The 22,194-nt window shown below is 43.4% G+C and overlaps 1 protein-coding gene across 2 annotated transcripts in view; it reads left to right on the plus strand.

The window, feature by feature from the left end:
* The window catches only part of PC (pyruvate carboxylase), a 416,466-nt gene that overhangs the window by 205,962 nt on the left and 188,310 nt on the right, over positions 1 to 22,194 (plus strand). For both annotated transcript variants that reach the window (XM_073665354.1, XM_073665355.1), the window contains exon 9: positions 18,581 to 18,743. In XM_073665354.1, coding sequence (XP_073521455.1) covers positions 18,581 to 18,743 — 163 coding nt within the window. The remainder of the gene's footprint in view (positions 1 to 18,580; positions 18,744 to 22,194) is intronic.

The raw sequence follows: 22,194 nt of genomic DNA on the forward strand, positions 1-22,194 counted from the left end.
CACGTGTCAAAGTATAAAAATGAATCATATCTGCAGTTTACTCGCTGTGAAAACAAATGGACAGATGTGACCATTTCTTTCATAGTGTGGTCCCGCCTGGTGTACCGTGTATCGCCGTATTCCCCCCACCCCTTCATACTCTGTAAATTTAGTAGCTACAGCAATAACGTGAGAAATATTCGGAATATAATACAAATATGACAGCAGCTATATGATTCCTCTGCCCGTCAGGAGCGGTTTGTGACTGCTTCTCCAGGGAGTACTAGGTTTTTCATGCTGGTAATGACTTTTGATAATGACTGGGTGGAAGTACCCGACCACTGAATTTATGAACGGCAGGGAGCAAAACCCCGTCCCCAAGAACTGATATTTTTGCCACCCTGGTAACTTGGTGACCGGGTTTTGTCCTGCTTTACAATGGTTAATCAAAGGAAGACCCGCACACGCTGGCGGGTAGGAGACTGTTTGCGGTGTAACACTCAAGTAGTGGTGAGATGACCAGACTGAAGGCCAGCAATATCTGAAAATTTAATGATTTGCATCAATAACATTTATTTAATTCCAATGGCAACAAATATAGATTAGTAGTGGGCTAAGTAGGGCACCACAGATAGGCATCCACATGAGGAGGGAGCATACAAATAAAGGTACAGACAATCAAGTGGGGTATAACTGTAAAGGACATATTGATATTCATGCTATAGCTACTCCATTTTTGCAGCTTGCTCCTAAAATCATGTTATTATTACTATATACATTCTTTCATTCTCTTATCCTGCTTCACACGCAATTTTTCTCACAAGAACTTTTTCTCTCAAGAACATTCTATGAGACACCCTGCTCCTGTTATCTAACTAGTCTGAGCAGGGATGTGTAACCTTGTAACTTTCCATCATGCACCGAACTAACGATAATATGACCATATGTGTGTTTCCGTAATAATTGTACTAACATTGGTTCAAGTCTGTAGTATGGCTGTGGGTGATTGGCTATTGATATACTCAAAACAATATATAATGCTAAGTAGAAATAAACGGGGTTAGAGATTCTCAAATCCTCCCATACAGAGCTTTGCCTCCGTCTGGTTTTCTGTTGGATTGCGTAATCAACCTTGTAACATAATAATTTGACACTCACTTGGTCAACCGTGAAGGGTCATTGCTGCCTTCCCTCAACATAACAAAGTATTCACTCATAGATTAGTATATACTTCCTATGTCTGGACCATAAATAGGTGCTAAAGTGCACAGTGCATTATAAAATTTCATTAAAAAAAGCCCCACACCTAAATACATATACAAATATGCTGCCACTACTCACATGTGTTAGTCAGTCTATGGTGCCGCCGCCCCTACGCGCGTTTTGGCCCTGTGCCTTCTTTCAGGACCCCCTGACTAACACATCTTAAGTGCAACTGAATAATCAGTAGTGAAGTAGAGAATATGGCGGGTTTAAATATCCTTGACGCCACTGAGGGTAACGCCCAATCTCTACCCTCTGCCCAGAGAGACATAAGAAGGGTCGAGGAGTGAGGAAAGAAAGGAATCTCCCACCAAAGACCTGAACCGGGAGACATGTCTCCTGGCAGCAGCTGACGTTGGGGAACCCGGCATCCCGGGACCCCTGAATAGCGTCAGCATTGGGAGCGACTGCGTCACACCTCCCAACCACACCACGCCCTGGAACAGAGTACAAGGGCAAGACAGGGCATCGCCCCCGAAGTTGACACTCCACCCGTTCCCAGCTTCCATCCAGCAGCCATGGAATAACGATCTGGCGGCTGGACTAGGGTCCTGCAAAATGTATCCACTCCTCTCCACAACTACGCAATGCTCAGAAATGTCCGACTTTTCTGCTCCAGTTTTCTGGCAGAAAGAGCTTGATAAATCGGCCCCGTAGAATAAGGCTTAGATACCTGTGCGCACTAATATTTTTTGTACTGAAGTTTTTGCTTTATGTAGTCAGCACTGTTTGATATTTAATACTATATCTGCACAAGAGGCGCTGAATAAGCTTTTTTTTTTACCTATTCTCATGTCACACCTGGGACTATGGGTTGTACTTTTTGGCAGTAGCTTTATCCACAGGGATGAGCCATCTGTAGGAGTACAGTAACTGGTGCATTGTGTACCTTTCATCTAGTTTTTGCCGAGTTAGTCGAGGATGAGCAGATTCTCTTCAGTAAAGTTCTCTTTTTAGAATTTTAGAGTTGAGTCATCCTATAAATGATTTCATTTTTGTGACCTAGTCTTTATGGTGAGAGTACTTGATACTAGAGTTTCTGAACTCCGAGCTATCAGAATTATGTATGTTGCTTACCCCCAGATGCTTCTTGTCCTGGGTGAAACCTTACCTTGACATGGCAATAATGTACAAGCTACTTGGCCTGAAAGATGGGTTTCTACTGTGGTTTAGATTTGCTTTTATACCTTTTTTTTTCTTTTGTAATTTAGCCATTTGTTTTTTATTGGATACTAGAGCCTCTGAGAATCAAGCTATCAGAATTGTTCATATGTAGAGTGATTACCCCCAGATGGTGCTTGTCCTGGGTGAAACCTTACATCGACATAGCAATGTACAAGCTACTTGGTCTGAAAGATGGGATGCTTCTGTGGTTTATATTTGCTTTTATACTGTTTTTTTTCTGGATTGTAAAGTAACCATTTGTTTTCCATTGGTGTAATCTGTTTAGTTTTGTATTTTTATCTATATACGATTCTTAAAGGGGTTGTCTGGGCGAAATAAGAGCTATAACCGGGCATAGATGTGGTGAAAAATATCCAAACTTGCTATACTCACTTGCTGTCACCTCCGATTTAGCAGTCATCTCAAGTGATGTCATCTGATGACTCGCTGTTGTTTTCAACTGACCGCTGCAGCTAATCATACAGAAGTACTGTGACCTAAGTACCAGTGTAGACAATCAAAGTGCCTTGTTCTTCATCTGTGGGGGTGACAACTAGTGGGTGTGCCGGATTTTGTTATCTTTTACCCTAGCCATGCCCCAAAGAATGGTTTTATTTAGGCAGGACAGCCCCTTTAAAGCCCTCTTTAATACCAGACTGATCACCGTTGAGTACCAACGCGCGTTCCCGATTACTGTGTGATCACCTCTTTTATGCAGGTATAAAAATCAATGTTTGTCGGCAGCACATCTCCTTGTGTATGGAGAACAAGTGATTCGAATTGTAGAATGTGATGTAGTAGTAAATCGGCAACGATCGTTTTGCCGTATTGTTGATTGGAGCTCGTTATGTATCTGCACGGTTACAAGAATAATTAGTTTTTTGAACGTGGATATGGTTTTGTTGCAGGCTAGTTGGTAAATTTGGCACAGTCCCATAGACTTTGACTACACGCTAATAATTTGCAATATACCCAGCCTTTCTAGATGCAGATTGTATTCTTTTTGCGGTATTGTGGCCAGTTTTGACTCGGTAATGGAGAATATATGGGTTTGAAGGTATAGGATGGTCCCTGCAGTCTGGAGGTGATTGATGACAGCTCCTTCTCGAACGGGTATCTCCTGAATGCAGAAACTATAAGTAATCCTGCCCCTAAAGAGTAGACTAGAAATATATTCTTTTTGCAGAGTTTACGTCTTTACTCCGGTTCCCAGGCACGACGACTAGTGACGACTTCTGACTTGTGCACTTATTCTGTAACCTCACATGTATATCTGCATGATGTAGTAAAGGGAATCTGTCAGCAGGTTTTTGTTATGTAATCTGAGAGCAGCATGATGTAGGGACAGAGACCCTGATTCCAGCGATGTTTCACTTACTAGATGGTGTTTTGGTGTTTTCAATAAAATCTGTGTATTCAGGAGATTATCAGTAGAGGACTAGGTGTCTCTTGCCTGCTAGTCCAACCACCCCCCCGAACACTGATTAGCAGCTCTACCTATGCAGTGTACACAGAAAGCTGCCAGAGCTCAGCATTCCAATCAGTGGTGTGGGCGGGGTTATACAGAGCTCAGCATTCTGATCAGTGGTGTGGGCGGGGTAATACAGAGCTCAGCATTCCAATCAGTGGTGTGGGCGGGGTTATACAGAGCTCAGCATTCCAATTAGTGGTGTGGGCGGGGTTATACAGAGCTCAGCATTCCAATCAGTGGTGTGGGCGGGGTTATACAGAGCTCAGCATTCCAATTAGTGGTGTGGGCGGGGTTATACAGAGCTCAGCATTCCAATCAGGGGTGTGGGCGGGGTTATACGGAGCTCGGCATTCCGAGCTCCGCTAGATCTGCAGCAGACAAAACTGTGATTTTATCACAACTGCTGCACCCAGTAAACTAAGTGATGCATCACTGGAATTGGGGTCTCTGTCCCTACATCATGCTGCTGTAAGGTTACATAGTAAAAACCTGCTGACAGATTCCCTTTTAAAGAGGACCTGTCACGTGCCACAAATGTTATTCTATACCTGGTATAAATGCTGCTGCTCTGAAGTTCGTATTGATTTTTTTTCCCTCTTTGTTCGTGTTGCTCTCCGTTCCTGAGATATGGCCATTTATTCCCTGTATATTAATCTAGACTTGTTAGTCAAAGGGGTGTGATCTTATACATATAATACAGCAGGGGAGTTGAGGGACACATCCACTTGGATAACCAGACCAGATTTAATATACAAGGAAGAGGGTGCTGTATCCCAGGAATGGAGACGACCCTACCAGATTCAGGGGATCAGTGGTAGATTAAAACAAATCCATATTAAAGGGGTTTTCTGTTTCTGAAAACTGTTTTCTGGCTTTTTTTTTTTTCTTTTTCAACAAACAAACCCGAGTCCGGTGCGGAGTGTCCGCCAGTGCTCACAATACCTGTTATTGTCTCCAGTGCCATTGTATCGCTGACAGCCAATCACTGAGCTCAGAGGCTCTAAGCGGTTCATACCGTCAACTCTGGCAGAGCTGCTAAGTTCTGATTGGCTGCAGTGCTGTCAACGTAACGTAGTGCTGCAGAAAATCACTGAGCTCAGAGGCTCTAAACCTTCTCATGCCATTAATTGAGGCAGAACTGCTGCGCTCTGTTAATGGCTTCAGTGCTGTCAACGTGACATTAGTGCTGCAGAAAATCACTGAGCTCTAAGCGACTCATGAGCAGAACTGCTGAGCTCGATTATTGGCTTCAGTGCTGTCAACGTGACATTAGTGCTGCAGAAAATCACTGCGCTCGGGCTCTAAACCTTCTCATGCCATTAATTGAGGCAGAACTGCTGCGCTCTGTTAATGGCTTCAGTGCTGTCAACGTAACATTAGTGCTGCAGAAAATCACTGAGCTCTAAGCGACTCATGAGCAGAACTGCTGAGCTCGGTTATTGGCTTCAGTGCTGTCAACGTGACATTAGTGCTGCAGAAAATCACTGCGCTCAGGCACTAAACCTTCTCATGCCATTAATTGAGGCAGAACTGCTGCGCTCTGTTAATGGCTTCAGTGCTGTCAACGTGACATTAGTGCTGCAATCACTGAGCTCTAAGCGACTCATGAGCAGAACTGCTGAGCTCGGTTATTGGCTTCAGTGCTGTCAACGTGACATTAGTGCTGCAGAAAATCACTGCGCTCAGGCACTAAACCTTCTCATGCCATTAATTGAGGCAGAACTGCTGAGCTCGGTTATTGGCTTCAGTGCTGTCAACGTGACATTAGTGCTGCAATCACTGCGCTCTAAGCGACTCATGAGCAGCGCTGCTGGGCTCCGTTATTGGCTGCCTTGCTGTTGACTGAGATTTCAGCAGCCGGGAACAAAGTTTTTCTGAAACCCGAAAACCCCTTTTTTATAGCCACTGAAAAATCCTCTTTAAAGGCGTAGTCCTGCACCGTTCACTTCTGTATGGAGAGGTGAGCGCGGCAGATGATACGGACACCTGCCGGGAAGTTGGCGCTTGGTCGTTCACCGATCTTCCATAGCGCTCAGCTGAGAGTGACTGATGGTGCAATACTTGGTACAGTGCAGTGGTCACCTCCGTGCTCGGCCATAGCGGTAGGAAACTCCAGAAGTAGGGCCCTTCCCACCATGCATTGATGGAGATTGATGGGAATACCCTATACATCCTTGTATGGCATGTATATAGTATATACCTTGTTGTATTATGTGAATCTCTCTCCTCCTCCGGCAGCCTGCATTGTGTATAGTGCAGTTATCATCTACACGCCAATGTTTTTTTTCCCCTGATTTTCCTTCCTAATATTCGAGCTACCGGAAATCCCGGCCTTGATTGCAAACGAAGTACAAATCCCCGTCATGTGAAACGGACCACTATAAATCAATATTCCCGTCACTCGCAAATTTCCCTGCTCGCGCATCGCAGCTATGGAGCCGTAGACTAAAAAATATATTTAACCCATCGCTATGGCTCTGCCCTGTTAATAAGAATTTTGCCGGCTCATAAATCATATTTCTGTTGCTAACAGCCTTATGACAATCTGCTTTGCGTCTCATATATATTAATGCCCTACAAATCAGATACTCGCAATCCCGGATCTGGATTTCGCTGTGTTTTTTTTTTTTTCCGCTTGCACTCATCTCTGATAATTTAACAAGGACGGATTGACTTTCATGTGGTGCGGGTATATGGGAGAGTTCAACTCGATGGCGTGACCTTATTTTCCGTAATCTGATTTCTTCATGGGATGATTTCCTCTTTGTTTTCTCTGTGCTATATTTGTACCGTAATAATAGGCCTAGTGGCTGACAAAACGCTTATTTTTCATTCTAGTGATCTATAACTGGTGGCGAATGTACGAAGACTGACGTTTCATACTCCCGCTGGAGTAAGACGCACCAAATTTATTGAGGGGACGCACACCTAATAAACAATTTGGAACCAGTGGGGCCACAAACTAAAATAAAACCTTTAAAGACCCCATACACATTAGACTACTGCTGGCTGAACCCGCCAATATTGGAGAAATTGTCCGTTAATCTAATGTGTATAGGGGACTCCTGATCATGTTAAAGGAAAGAAGAAACTTGCTTGCCGGATTTCCAATATCTGATGTTTTGCTTTGGTTCTCCAGATGATAAACCGCTGCCAGAATGGTCTGTCGACACGTTCGGCCTACTGTCAAATTTTCTTCCGGAGATAAGCCACCGCCAGTTGGATCTGGCAATGGCTCTCTCGTAGAGAACACAGGAGTGCTCGGCCGACAGCAGTCTAATGTGTATGGCGAGCTTAAGTGTTGGGGTTGATTCCTGCTAAAATGTACTTCCAGTTCCAGAATCAGTTGGGCCTATGGGCTAGCTTTGCACCCTAGGGTAGGTTTTCTGTACATCTGAGAAAAATGGCCGCGTTCGGAGTGTGTGTTCGGAGTGTGTGTTCGGAGTGTGTGTGAAAAAAAATCGGACATGTGCATAGCCCCATGGACTATAACTGCATAATATCAAGAAAAGGTTGCATATTTTTGTGCAAAATAGGTGTGCCCCAAAAAACGTACCTTTTTTATTCTGCTAGAAAACTGGTGCAAAAGAAAGTCAACATTTCTCCCATTATTTACAAAATAAGTGCGAGCAGGTCACTCGCTCGCTTTTGCAGAAGTCTTAGCTTTCTATACCCATAAGATGTTTGCTTGGATGACTCCAATCTCTCCCGACTCTCCCATACATTTGAGCACCAATGTGTTTTCAATAGGGAGAGAGAGCCTCTGCCACACTCCTCTGACAGAGACTTATCTCTGCTGAAAATCAAAAAATTGAGCGTGAAAATTCCAACAACCCAACTGTAATCTCCCACAAAATAATCTGTTCGATGGGAGTCAGAAGGCCTCCAATACATTGGATGGTCTACCCATCTTTATTTAATAGATATGGGGCCATTATTTTACTTTAACCAACTAAACTATTCCTTGTCCTAGGAATGTTTTATGCCTGCTCACATTGTCAGCCATATTGGCTCTTATAGGGTGATTTCTCAGCCACCCAGAGAGCTTGTCCCTTTCTTGGCTCTTTGGCATATTTCATCCCTCTTTGTAGGAGACTTGCTTAAATAAATTCATGGTTGTAGAAGTTCAATAAGACCTTTTCAGTCAGTTTCAGGTGAGCGCGGCATTACCGTTTCAGGCACGGCCATGGGTCCAAGGAGTTGAACGAATGCCATCATTCAACCCTGTGACGCTGTTAGTTTAGGTCAATGGTCCTACATTTGGGCCAGGATTTTGACTTGCCTGAAACAAGTCTTGGGGGTCCTGTACATATTGGACATACTGATTTGGAAATTTAGATTGTGAGCCCCAATGGGAACGATGATGATGACTATAAAGGTTGGACATGTTGAATTTTTTTCGACAGAGTATCATCACTGGCTGCGTCATCAGCTGAAAAAACCCAATGTTGGCCGAGGTAGTCAATGATGTATTTTGGGTCATTGACGAAGGATAGTTCGAGGACCCATTTTCATCTGGAGGCCTTTTGTCCAAGTAATGATCGACTAGGATTTTTGCAGTTATATATTAGAATATGTATGTTTATCAGGATCCAATGTACGATATTTCTGGCTTGACCTGTTGGGTCTTAAGTTCCCGTTCTCCTAAGGAACGAGATCGGCTGAGACGTGAGACTATGGGACAAGCTGTGTGTATTTGTAGTACGTATGCTTGAGTCTCGTGACCACGCTGGCTTGAATTTAGTAGGAAATGCTTGTTTTGGGTGTCATGTCGCTCTGCCTTTAGTTCTAGGATCAGATCTGGGCCCTTTTCGTGTGGTAGGTTGAACACAATTAGCATCTCGATTGAAGTTAATGAAAACAGCAGCAGGCGATTTTCCATCTGAGTAGCTGAAACTTCACGGAGCAGGCTTGAGATGTGCCAAACGGTTTTGCAAAAAAAAAGGGGACCAGGTTTGTTTATCTGAAGCCCTCGGATTTATATTAGAAAGATGAAATGCAAGAAAAGTAATAATTAAATGGAATATTACTTTTTACTCAATGTGGAGGGGGGGGGGGTTTCTGGTTCCCCGACCGTAGATTGTTTAAAACGCAAAAAAAAACAACAAAAAAAAAACCTTAACTATTCCCTACTCTCCCTCCCCAGGTCCAGCACTCCATCTCCGCCACTGCTTCCTGTGTCTGTGATTGTCTGCAGCCCTAACATCACGTCGATAACACATGTGGCTAATAACTGTGCTCAGCGGCTCGTAATGCCTATTTAGGCGGAACCGCTGAGCTCCGTTATTGGCTGTTTTTTGTTCTGCGTCATTCTGCGTTTTGACTCGCTACTAGTGTTGAACGCAAGTGCTAGAGTATCGCGGGAGCTTGAGTGACCTGCTCGAATCCCAACCCTGCATGTTTTGTGACTGTTAGACAGCCAAAAAATGTGTGGGGATTGCCCGTGTATGTCAGGCAATCCCTGTGTATGTCAGGCAATCCCTGTGTATGTCAGGCAATTCCTGTGTATATGAGGCAATCCCCGTGTATGTCAGGCAATCCCCACATGTTCTGTGGCTGGCTAACAGTCGCAAAACATGTCGGGCAGGGATTCGAACATGTCACTCGCGATACTCTGTGCATACACGAGCACCTGATGCAAACTCGAGTAGCGACCACTTGCACTCAACACTACTGCCTACAACATCTACGGTGTCGTGAAGAAATATATTGAAAACTGTAACCAGCCATATTGTTTCTACTAGTCTTTGACCTCTTATGCCCATGTAGATTTGCCAATTTGTTGAATGTCTGCTTACAGAATTAAGTGCTTTTGAATGATTGACATAGTGTAAATTGGGGGTGCACCCTTGTCACCCGCTATGCCATTTTTCCCAGCCCCGAGCCATCTCTCACTCCTTTGCCTTCAGTAACTCTCATAAATTATGTTGGTACTTGCCCTCACCAAAAGGGTCGCCTTCATCGCTTTTTTCTGAAATGTTAAATAGGGGAGCAGAGGACTCTTTGTCCACAATAATGGGCCCCCCACTTTTTAGATTGTCATGTACAGTATAGTACTGTTGATTATATTCCTCGGTTCAAGATTTTGTGTGGCCGTTGAAAGTGGTCAACCATAAAATTTGGCACTCAGACCAAGAAAGGCTTGTGCACCTCCTGTCCATAAATACTAGATGCCATTTCTTGAACTGTACACCTTTTTGACGTTGCGATCTCTAGAAGTGTGTCCTTACACAGAATCACCATTACTAGTCTTGGCTTTTGTTGTTTGTTTATGTTGCATGTTTCCTCCGATACATCTTGTACGCCATACTCCTCCTACCTTGATTAGTCAGAGTTTATCCAGGAATATATATGAATTTTTTTTTACTATGCTCCAAAAAATTAACACAGGTAGTTGCGAACAGAGTCAACAACCTGCCTGTTTTTCCGACTCCAGATGTCACCAACTGCTCCTGCCTGCGATTCAACTGCTTTAGGTCAACAGAGCAGCTCTTCTTCTTCTTCCTGGTCTCTCTGAGGTTTGATTGCTGACATCATGATGATTCATAGCCGGCTCCCCGCAGTGAGGCAGCGGGGAGCTGGCTGTCAATCAACATGACGTCAGTGTTCATGACCTGTCAACAGAGCAGAGCGGGAGAGAAGCCGCTGCTCTGGCGATGGACAACAGCAGGAGTGGTCAGTGACCTCTCTGAGCCGGCGCCGGGTAGAACAGGCAGATTATTGTCTGTTAGCAACTACCTGCCTGTTAGTTCTTAGGCACATAGTAAAAAATACATATATAGTCCCCAATAACCCCCCTTTTAAGGTTGTAGTGACTTAATTGGGATTCTCGGATGTTCTCAGATTTAGGGTTACGTCGGATATTCCTGCCGGATCGCCTCGGATTTACCACAATATCCTCAATGAAAATCTACAATATAAACGGTCACAGTACTGGATTTTTCCTAGGGCAAACTCCTACAAGACTAATTCATAGTGGTTAAAATTTGCACATAATCGTCCAGATTTCATTGTGGAAATTTTGTGGATTTTGTTCCAATATCCGATTGCAAAGGGTGGAATACACAGAGAAAATCCACGGCACTGACATGCTGCTGATGTATAATCTGCAGCACAGTGCCATTTCCGCTGCAGATTTCTTTTCCTCGCTGTGTAGATAAAACTTTGTAAAAATTTGTGTTGGACCATTATTCCGTGAATAATCACCAGTCCTAGAAGGTAGATGAGTCGTTCTCTCGATCGTTGACATTTTTCGGTGGAGATCATTCCGTAGTTGATTTAAACATAACTAAATATTAAACTGTTTTACTTAATTCAAATCACTTACAAAGTCAATTTACTCCCCCGAAGAATCCCACGCCTCGGGTGCTGACATTTCATCGCTCGTCACCCGTTCGCTTGGATCGATTCGTGCACTTGATGTATTCAGCCTAGAAGATTTCCATCCCTCTCCGCGTGTGACATGCGGCTTGATAATAACTTTTGCAAGTAGCAGGTTTCACATGTTCTATTTCTGGTTTATGTGCATTACCGTGACAAAGTATTTGCCCCTTTTATTGGGTTTCTCTAATATTTGTCACGCTGGATGTTGTCACAGATATTACTAGAGATCTTACGCAGAGTCCAATAATTCTCATTTAATTTTCTAATTAAATTCACCCAGCACGAACCAGAGCGGTGTGAAAATGTAATTTGCACAAGTTCTAGGCTTGGACTGGCCCACGGGAGGGCAGGAGAATCCTCTGGTAGGCCGCCCCTGTGAAGGAGTTCTAATGAACAGTGCTATTACACTTGATTCACAATTTGCAGAAAAAGGTATCCTCTAATCAGTCATTAAACAAACTAGCCAAATTAATATTACATAGACGCAAAGGTAAATTTGTGTACTTAGGATCAGGTTATTTTTGCAGTGGGCCCCAAGAATCAGTTACTGGTGGGCCTTTGCCAACCCAGTCCAATACTGTACACAACCCCAAATCCGATGAAAGGGATTTATCTTTATATCAGTCAAGAAGATTCTAAAAGGAAATTAATTCCATAATTCGAGGACCGAAAACCAGAACCTGGACATCCGCGAAATATGGACAGACCTTGACGTCCATTCCAGAACCGATCCGCGGTGGACGCTCCACAGTGAAATGTTCAGCTTTAAAATTTGCACCAAATCGAGAGGATTTTGCTGCAGATTTTTCTCTGAAAATCCACATCCTAAATGAACCAGCTCTTCAGATTTGAAGTAATCTACATGTTAATTTATGCTGTGGATTTTCTCGGCTGTGTGTGGGTGAGATTTCCACAGTACTGATACAGTAATGCACAGCACATTTTTTTTTCACCCGAAAATGACAAATCTGCTACACAGCCTCCTGCATATATCCTAAGAAGAGTGATAACCAGTCTCTGAAGGGTCGGACCTCCCAGCATTCATCCAAATGATCACTTTGAGGGTATCCCAAAAAATCAAATGTAGCTGTGAATCCATCACTGGAGTGAGATGAAACACTTACTGGAAAGCAGCAACCTTGATCTGTGTGTGGCTGTGCCTCTTTTGCTCTGCTCCTTCGTTCCTCAGATCAAAAGCTACAGACACCTTTTATGGGGGGATAGTTATGATTTTATTTTTATTAAATATATTATAGGTTATAAAAATTATTAAAAATATTATAATTTTGTTAAATGTATTTTGGGCTTTAAAAAAAATAAATAAATAAATAAATAAAAAATTTTTTTGGTTTATTTCCTTAAAAATTTTGCACAGTTTTATATGCTCTTTGCCTCCCCACACACTGCTGATTGTGGAATGAGTTATTTGAGAATATTCAATGAGCTCTTTCTAATGGGGAGCTTGCAACATTTTCATTTGTTTTTTTTCTTGCCTTTGATCACATCAAAGTTCAGCTTAACTTTGAGGTGGTGTGTGTTTAGGCTCACCTGATGAGGTGGATCCTCCAAACTTCAGGTAAGAGTGGTCCCGGGATGTCAGCGCAGCAGGGGTAAAAAAGGCGCATGGGAAGCGAGGACTCTGCACATGCAGGAGACTCTGGACCAGAAGCACAGGCGCAGTGGAACAAAGCAAAGGTGAACGCATTGATGGCAAAACGGGGGTTAACCTACTGAACTTGTAGGTGTGCAGGATGGAGCACACCAAACACTAGAGTCTTAATACTGAGACACAAGTGTATCTTTAAATACTATTAGAAAGGTGATGTCATCCAGCCACACCTAGCACCCTTTAAAACCTGGCGTGGAGCACAACAGAGGGCAGCAGTCTGAGGCGAAGGAAGCAGAGCCCGGGACATGCGTGTAACAGTGTGGTCATAACAGAGCACCTATGACTTCAGGAATACACAGATCAGAGTTATAAAATTTTCTTTTCAGAAGGAGCTCACTGATGGATTCTCAGATAACTCATTCTGCAAAAAGCAGTTTGCAGTGCACTGCAGAAGAAGAGAAACTGCGCCAAATTGTTAACAAAACCCAATTGCGAAAATGATTTTTAGCCTGAAATACATGTATTTAACAAAAAAAAAACCTGAAGTAGTGAGGACTATGCCATCATGACTTTGCAGTTGTTTTTGCATTTCCCTGCCATACATCTAGATGGAGGATGAATGCAGGGAGACGTGATATTCTGGTTTGTATAATATGTACTGTATATTCTCCTAGAACTTTTTTCCTTATTAATCAAATAGTACAATTTTTGGTTAGTAGAGCCCTTGGGATAATTGTAATTTTTCCGCTAATTATGTGATTATTCTGATTTTTCTTTTTTTTCACCATTTGCATTAAATGATGGAATTGAACACTGTTTCTGAGTTTTCTGCTGTATAGTGCGGTGTCACATATGATGTTTGCTCACGCTGGCGTGACACTGTTTTCTCGCCATACAGCGCGCGCTCATCACTTATGCATGTAGTGTTAGAAGGCTCTTCATTGCTGTGCGGAGGAGCACTTCAGCCCTATAAGCAGACGACGTGTTGACACTATAATTGAAGCCTCCTTCCTCCAGACCCCGTCTTATCGGCCTCTCTTCTTCCACCCCGTTGAGTTTTTGTCATGATTACAAAGCTATCAACCTCCATCCGATGTCTCCCTCAGGGGCTCTGCCTGATGTGGCAGAGCTAATGGCTGTTGGCACGAGGGTGGCCATTTTTGACTACTGTTCACACGTTACTGCTTCTTATTTTAATTGCAGTGTATCGTTGCTTTTTTTTAACCCTTTTATTGCCAGTGTATGACATATGTAAGTAATGAGCTCCGCGCCATTAGCTCCGTTGTATCCTTGATGGTAATGTGCGGACTGCCCCCTAATCTGTGCCTGTAGTAGTCCCTGGAATTAATCCTCTGCATTAAATTGATGTCATATCACCATCATATACCATCGCTGTATGATTTTTGGGGGTCCGACTTCCACCAATCCTAAGAATATGTCTTCAGGATTTCACCCCCAAAACTATATGTACGCATACCTTTTGCAGAAACATGTCCAGCAATACCTTTACTAGACATTTCTCAGTTACTGGCGTTAGAATCGATATGCAAATTGGGCTGACGTGCTTTGGGTACGTGGAAGCACTTCCCACGCCTCTGTCACTTCAGCTCTATAACCTCAACCAGCGCAGCTGGGTCAAACAGGCAAGAGATAGGGCTGGGTGTGGAATAGAGCTGGAGTGACAGAGGTTTGGGAAGAGCTTCCCCCCCCCCCCCCCAAAGTACTTAAGCCTCATTTGAATATCTATTGAAATGCCAATTTCTCGGTAATGGAGGAACAAACTGCCTAGCTAAAGGCATGACTGGACATATCTTTTCAAGAGCTCCATGTGATTTTTTTTTTTTTGTCTGATCAGTGGGGGTGCAGCACCCACGCTGATCAGCTGTTACCATTGTTGCACATCCACCAGCTATTCAAATCAATAGGGTGTGGATGTGCAGTACCCAGCCACGGCCCCTATTATGTCGAAGTTCCTGTGCTGTGCAGCCCCGTAACTGAGCAGTTCAGTCCGCCGATACCGGGAACAGCTTATCGGTGGGGCGACGGGTGTCACACCCCCACCGATCATACATTGATGACCTATCCTAAGCATAGGCCACCAATGTTGAAGTTCTGGACAACCCCTTTAATAGTTGGACCACGCCCACTTTGCTAACATGACTAGATTCATATACAAGTGGGGCAATATCTCAGGAACAGAGAGGAGCAGGAACAAAAGGAAAAGCAATTCAGATTCAGGAGAACAGCGGCATTTACACCAGGCAACAACAAAAAAATACATGTTTATAGCATGTGACAGGTTCATTTTAGAGAGGACCTTTTAACGAAATTTCTCATGTTGAACTGGACACACTTAATAGTGGCTGCAGAGCGAACATTGTTTTTTTTACATTTGCCAATCTCTCAGCAACAGGCAAATCAAAGTATTTGGTACCAAATTAGTTATCAGATAGTTTTCCCTGGAAATGTGTTCTTCTTCTCCACGTATGAATTGCCCAATCATAAGCAGACAGCAGCACAGTAGAAAAAGAACACGCCCCCACAATAGCTTTGGTTTCTCAGAGTGATATGTAATGATACAGCGCGGATCTCCCTGGTCCGGGGCCCCCTTCATTGGTTCGGGGCCCCCTGCATTGGTCCAGGCCCCCTGCATTAGTCAATGTGAGTGGAAGGGCAGTACAGCTGAGTTTAGCTGTGTCACATTAAAACTCTTCTATCAGCTCTTCTATCATAGCACTGTCACCTCTGCTGTACTGCCCTTTTCTAACACTTCCTGTGCGGAGCTGTGTCAGTAATCACACTTAGGTCTGTTGTTCTTAAAGCAACTTTTGAGCCCAACAGACATAAGTGTGACTCCTCTTTGGAAAGGCAATATCGGGTGGATGGGCAGTACAGCAAAGTTTACTGTCCTATGAGAGGAGGAGAGCTGATGGAAGGATTTGTAATCTCACATAGCTAAACTCAGCTGTGCTGCCCCTTCCACCACAAGGACCTTAACTGAAAGATATGAGCTTTCTGTGTTCTAATTTCTCATCGCTTTCTAATCGGGAAGTTAGACCGGGAGAGCAGAGGTATATTATTACATCTCGCACAATGAGAAACCGAAGTTATGGTGGGGGTGTGTTCTTTTTCTCCTGTGTTGCTGCCTGCTTATGATTGGGCAACTCATACAGGGAGAAGAAGTACACGCCCCCAATGAAAAGTATTTGATAATTCCCACTTGGACTTAACCAAAGCTAATTCAATAGGTACCAAATATTTTGATAATGAGTATCTTACGCTCTGCAGCCACTATTACATCGTGTCCAGTTCAACCTGAAAAATCCAGTGAAAGGTTTTCTTCATCTTAAGCAACATGACAAGACTACACAAAAATAATACAGCTTCTATGCCCCCCAAAAAAACAAATCTCATTCTTTGTACTTGAGAAGGAGGCGTTAGAGATGTTGTGCTTACAAGAATAATAAAAGTCCTATGTGCTACAGTACGTCACCTGTGCTATATGCAAAGATCTCCGAGCATATTCCTGAAGACTTATTAGAAACCAAAAGAGTCGTCTTCTATGCTGCGTGACTCTGGTACATCACAATAAAATGGTTTTAACCACTTTGCTGCCTTTGCTCGTTTGAAGTACAACAGGTTGAAGCCCGGGGTACTGCGGGTGATCATATTGCGGTTCATTTTATGTAGCGCTCAGCAGGCTAAATTGACAAATAAGAATACTTCAGGCTGAGTGCTCTGTCTGTAGGCTTGTACGAAGGCTTCTTGTAGAATTGACAATCTTGGGTAATCTGCGGAAAGTTTCTCAGCAGTGACATTGGATTGCTTTGTGTTTTCTCCCACAACTGCTGAAAAACCCATGCCTCCCCGATGGCGGATACCAGTGATTTTTTTTCTTTGGAGCTATATCGGCTATCAGCTATAATCTGGGAATTTTGTAAGTTGTTTTCTTGTGTCGGACAATATAACTGTTTCTACTACATAATCTCACATGACTCAACATGCCCTGTGATGAAGCAGGGCGAAACGCGCATTGGGGTGGCGGGTCACATGGTCCTATCTGTACTGTATGAATACAATCTGTATTCAAAAGTTGGAGACTGTAGAAATAATGGCGTTTGCATTTTTATATGCAACTTCATGTATTATACATGCATTGTCTCATTTTGTTAGGCACCTGTTTTAACTATCTTTACACATGTACAGTGGAGAAAATAAGTATTTGATACACTACCGATTTTTTGCAAGTTTTCCCAGTTTCAAAGAATGTAGAGGTCAGTAATTTTTATTGTAGGTCACTTCACCTGTGATGAACCGAATCTAAAAATAAAATTCAGAAAATCACATTGTATGATTTTGACATAATTAATTTGTATTTTATTGCATGAAATAAGTATTTGATACAATAAGAAAACAGAACGGGTTGTCCACTACTATTAATAATTGGCCAATTTATTTTTATGTTGAAAAGAAGTTTCTTTGTAAATACCTTGCGCTGCTGTTTACTGCCTGTGAGTGGCGCTATCACTGGCCGCTCACAGGCAGCACATGACCCCCAGCTGCAGCCGGCTCTGACATCTGCTGATGTCACATCAAGTTCTGGCGGCAGCCGGGCGTGACTCAGGGCTGCGTTCACCGGTGGATGCTGAGCTGTAGGTGGGGTTACCCCGCGCGTAACACCCAGCATCCACCGCGCGCTCTCTCTCCCCATTCATTGGGAAAGCGTGTGGTGGATGCTGGATGTGACTCGCGGGGTAACCCCGCCCAAAACCCAGCAGTCACCGCAGGGACAGTGTCACTGGTGTCACGCCTCACTTGACGTGACATCAGTGGGGGGGGGTCACGTGATGCCTGTGAGTGGCTAGCCATAGCGCCGCACACAGGCCGAAACAGCAGCACAAGGTATTTTCAAAGACACTTCTTTTCACCATAAAAAAAGATTGTCCAATTATTAATAGTACTGGACAACCCATTTAATATTTGGTAAAGAGACCTTTGTTTGCAGTTATACAGGTCAGGCGTTTCCTGTAGTTCTTGACCAGGTTTCCACACACTGCAGCAGGGATTTTGGCCCACTCCTCCATAAAGATCTTCTCCAGATCTTTCAGTTTTCAGGCTGTCGCTGGGCAACATTGAGTTTCAGCGTTCTCAAAAGATTTTCTATTGGGTTCAGGTCTGGAGACTGGCTAGGCCACTCCAGGACCTTGAAATGCTTCTTACGGAGCCACACCTTAGTTGCCTTGGCTGTATGTTTTGGGTCATTGTCTTGCTGGAAGACCCAGCCACGACCCATCTTCAGTGCTCTTACTGAGGGAAGGAGGTTGTTGGCCAAAATCTCGCCATATATGACCCCATCCATCCTCCCTTCAATACGGTGCAGTCATCCTGTCCCCTTTGCAGAAAGGCACCCCTAATGTATGATGTTTCCCCCACCATGCTTCACAGTTGGGACGGTGTTCTAAGGGGTTGTACTCCTCCTTCTTCCTCCAAACATGGCGAGTGGAGTTGATAACAAAAAGATCTATTTAAGATTATTCTAAATAAGGTTTTTTTCTTTCACAATGTGTTTCAGCGCAGTACCAGTGTCTTTATCAAGTGAAAAAAAAAATTGCCAAGTTAGATGAGATTTTACTGGTTAATGTTTTGAGTGTTCGTCATAATGCAACTAATGAATCCATCAAATATAATAGTATTTCTGTATTTTCTTGTAGTGTTGACTTGGTTCATGCTCAGATCCATGTTGCAGAAGGAAAAAGTTTGCCTGAGCTTGGCTTGAAGCAGGAAAATATCCGCATTAATGGCTGCGCCATACAATGTCGAGTCACGACTGAAGATCCTGCCCGTGGATTCCAGCCTGACACTGGCAGAATTGAGGTAGGAATTTTATCTTTTGTTAGAAATCTTTTACCATGTTATGCAATGCCATCTGTCTTAGTGATTTTATTTGACGTAAGATCGAGGACTAAAGTTGGCCAAACTCGTCATGTAGCTGTTGGCCAAACGCGTCCAACGCCGCCATACAGATGCAAATATGACTTGGGGCGAGCAAGTGACAGGTGCTCTTTAAAGTAAAAAACACTTTAAAAGCCGATAAGGACCAGGAAGTCATATGAGAGACTAATCGGACAGGTGGGTCCCCGCGCCTTCTTCCCGCCTGCTCTCCTTGAGTGACAGGTCTATCCATGCTGCAGAATGGTCACAATGCCCATGCTGACCTTTGCTCGAAAGAATTCCCTTTGGGCTTGAAGCATGGACCATACATCAGTGAAAGAAATTGACATGGTCTGATCAATTATGTGTATTTTATTTTTTTTTATCCCATAAGTGGTTGTCTTTGCTGCATACCGTGCCGAGAGATGGCACCAGAATGCACTATGCGAAGGAAGCGCGCAGGCGGAAGCAGTGTGACCTTCTGGTCAACCTTGTATCCTGGCATTCCTCTAGATATCAGTTTAATGTTGAATCTTAGTGTTTAATATATTCCCACTGGTGTTTTTGTCCCTTTGTGCCATCTATTCTTTGTAATTTTGACTAACTCACCTGCATAGAAACTGGGGCTTAATGTCGACAGGTTGAAGCAGCTCAGTGGTGTTTTAGACTTTTATATGCATTTCCAGTTTGGCTGATCTTCATGGCATCATTTGAGATTTTTCTCAGCTTTTCTTCAACTTTAACTTGTGTAAAGATTAATTAAAGATTGTGTAAAGATTAAATTAAATTCTACATGTGATTTTCAATTCCAAGAAAAATATTTTTTTTTTCCTATTTTATTTTTTTTAAACATTTTTGGTTGTTTGCTTTTCATCAGTTGGTTACTAGACTCCGCTCTACTATTGATTTTTTTTAACAAGTCTAATCTGTTTGTTTTAGAGCCTTTAATTCTGCACAGGGTCCAGGAATCCCCCCTACACCTATCATTCAAAGTGTGCGCAGCTCAGGAGATAGGAGCGCACAGCTTGGGTTTTCCGTTGTACCCATACTCCTCTGTGTGTGCGCTATTACCTCCTGAGCTGCACACTTCAAAGAGGTCTTTTGGGTGATCGTTAGGGGTCACAGGATGATAGACCACCACCAATCTGCTCTGGATTAAAGGGCCTAAGAAAAAAAAAATGTTCATGTTATAACTGCATTTTTTTTTGTTGCACTAGGAGCCTTTTCCTGCCCTGTCTTTAACATGTAAAGGCTGTCGACACCTTTGTAATTTTTTTTTATATGCAGAATTTATTGGATATGCTAATTGCGTCTTGGTCCATCCAGTGCACCTTCTCTTTGTCATTCTGCCCACCCAGCTCACCCCCCTCTGCATTTGTTGGATGTGCTGGCTTCAGTTGGGTCATCACAATCTGATCTAAAACACCGCGCATGTATCGACAGGCTCTGTATTGGTGCATGCGCAAAACAAGAAGATGACCAACTCCAAGTGGAAGCCTGATTTTGCCAGGATTTCATGTCAGTGAAAAAGGCAAGGCTGGCAATCGGTAAAAGGGCGAAGGAGTTGGGGAGACAGAATGATTAAGAGAAAATGCAATGGATGCTCACAATGCCCCAAGCACCTAAATAGTTTGTCAGTTAAAGCAAACCTGTCACCAGGTTTCACCGATATGAGATACGACCACTACCTTTCAGCCCTGATGTACAGCATTCTATAATGCTGTATATATGCCCCCAACCCAACCTGCAAGACAAGAAAAATAGCTTTTAATATACTCACCTGGGGGGCGGTCCAGTCTGAGGGATGTTGCTAGTCTTGGTCCGGTGCCTACCACCTTCTTGCGATGCCGTCCTCCTTCTTGATTCGTGTGGATGACTTGTCCCTACGTCATCCACACAGTGTTCCCGGCATTGCGATCCTGCGCTGGCGTTCTTCGTTGCCCTAACGAGGGCAGAGCAAATTACTGCAGTGCGCAGGCGCCGGGAAAGGTCAAAGAGCCCCGGCGCCTGCGCACTGCAATACTTTACTTTGCCATACCCAGGGCAGAGAAGTACACCTGCGCAGGAGCGTGATGCCGGGGAGACTGTGTGGATGACGTAGGGACGCGTCATCCACACAAAGAAGGAGGACGGCATTGCAAGAAGGGAGGAAGCGGAACTGGTCCAAGACCATCGATGCCCCTTTGACTGGACCGGACCGGACCGCCCCCCAGGCCGGGGCATATATATGCAGCATTATAGAATGCTGTATTTCAGACCTGAGAGGTGGTGGTCATATCTCTTATCGGTCAAACCTGGTGACAGGTTCCCTTTAAATAAGGGTTTTTCTGGGAAAACAGATTTTGACAATTGAGATTAGTTTTTTCTCAGGTCAAGTTGCCCTAATTTCTGTAAAGAATGTTGACCTCATGGGCATCCTTTTTTAAATATTATTTTCACGTTTTATTTACTTTTTTTTTTTTCTTGACACTTTTCAACCAAAACGGAATGCTGATAATTTTATGAAATTTTACGAAATCCCCAAAAAAACATTCTCTGAAAGATGAGATGCGTATTTTATGATTTTTCTCTGTCAAAATCTTTCCCATTTTTTTCAAAGTTTCAGAAAGCACAACAAATGTTTTTTTTTTGCACACATTAAGTGTTTGGCCACCTTTATGGGGGAGCGTTCAGCCTGAAATTGCGCGAATAACAAACTGTATCATTGTCAATTGTTAGTCTGACTGCGCGATCAGAAGGTTCCGCCAGGAAAGCCTCATTGTCCCGTCCGTATGAGACTAGAACTGGTCGGCGCTTCCTTCGATCTGAATCGCTAATCACTCTGCATCAGTTGATAACAAGCCTGTACCGTCGACTCGGCGGTCCCTGGAGTAACCCACAAGCCCTTTCCAGATGTCGTCATTTCTGCTAACCTGTTCTTATCCCACTTAGCAACATTTTTTTTCCTTTTAATTTGCATCAGAGCCAAGTTGACGAGGATTGAAGGCATCTCCCTATGAACATATGACAAGGCCATTGTGTGGCCATTGTTAGCCGTGACCCTTTTACAATTGAGTTTTTTTTTAAATCCAGAATTATTTTGATTTCGGCATGATCGATCTCCCAATCCTCAGGATCACTTAATCGCATACTAGCGTTCTGCATTACCTTAACAAAACCTTCACTCGCTAAACAAAAAGGATTTATTCATTCAAGGTGATCAATGAGAACATAACGAACTCAAGGGCAAGAACCTCTCGTACAGTTCTTCTTAACAAAAAGTTGATTCAGTTGAGGGTATTGATTGATTTCTTTCTTTTTTTCATATTTTATAAGAACATAAAAATATGCTGAAGTTTTTTTCCTTCATACAAAAGTTGAAAGGGTGAAAAAAAATTTCCACGAGAGGTGGTGA

Source organism: Phyllobates terribilis, unplaced genomic scaffold (assembly GCF_046119375.1).
Source record: "Phyllobates terribilis strain yellow unplaced genomic scaffold, ASM4611937v1 Scaffold_211__1_contigs__length_3443825, whole genome shotgun sequence".
In the NCBI taxonomy this organism is placed as follows: Eukaryota; Metazoa; Chordata; class Amphibia; order Anura; family Dendrobatidae; genus Phyllobates; species Phyllobates terribilis.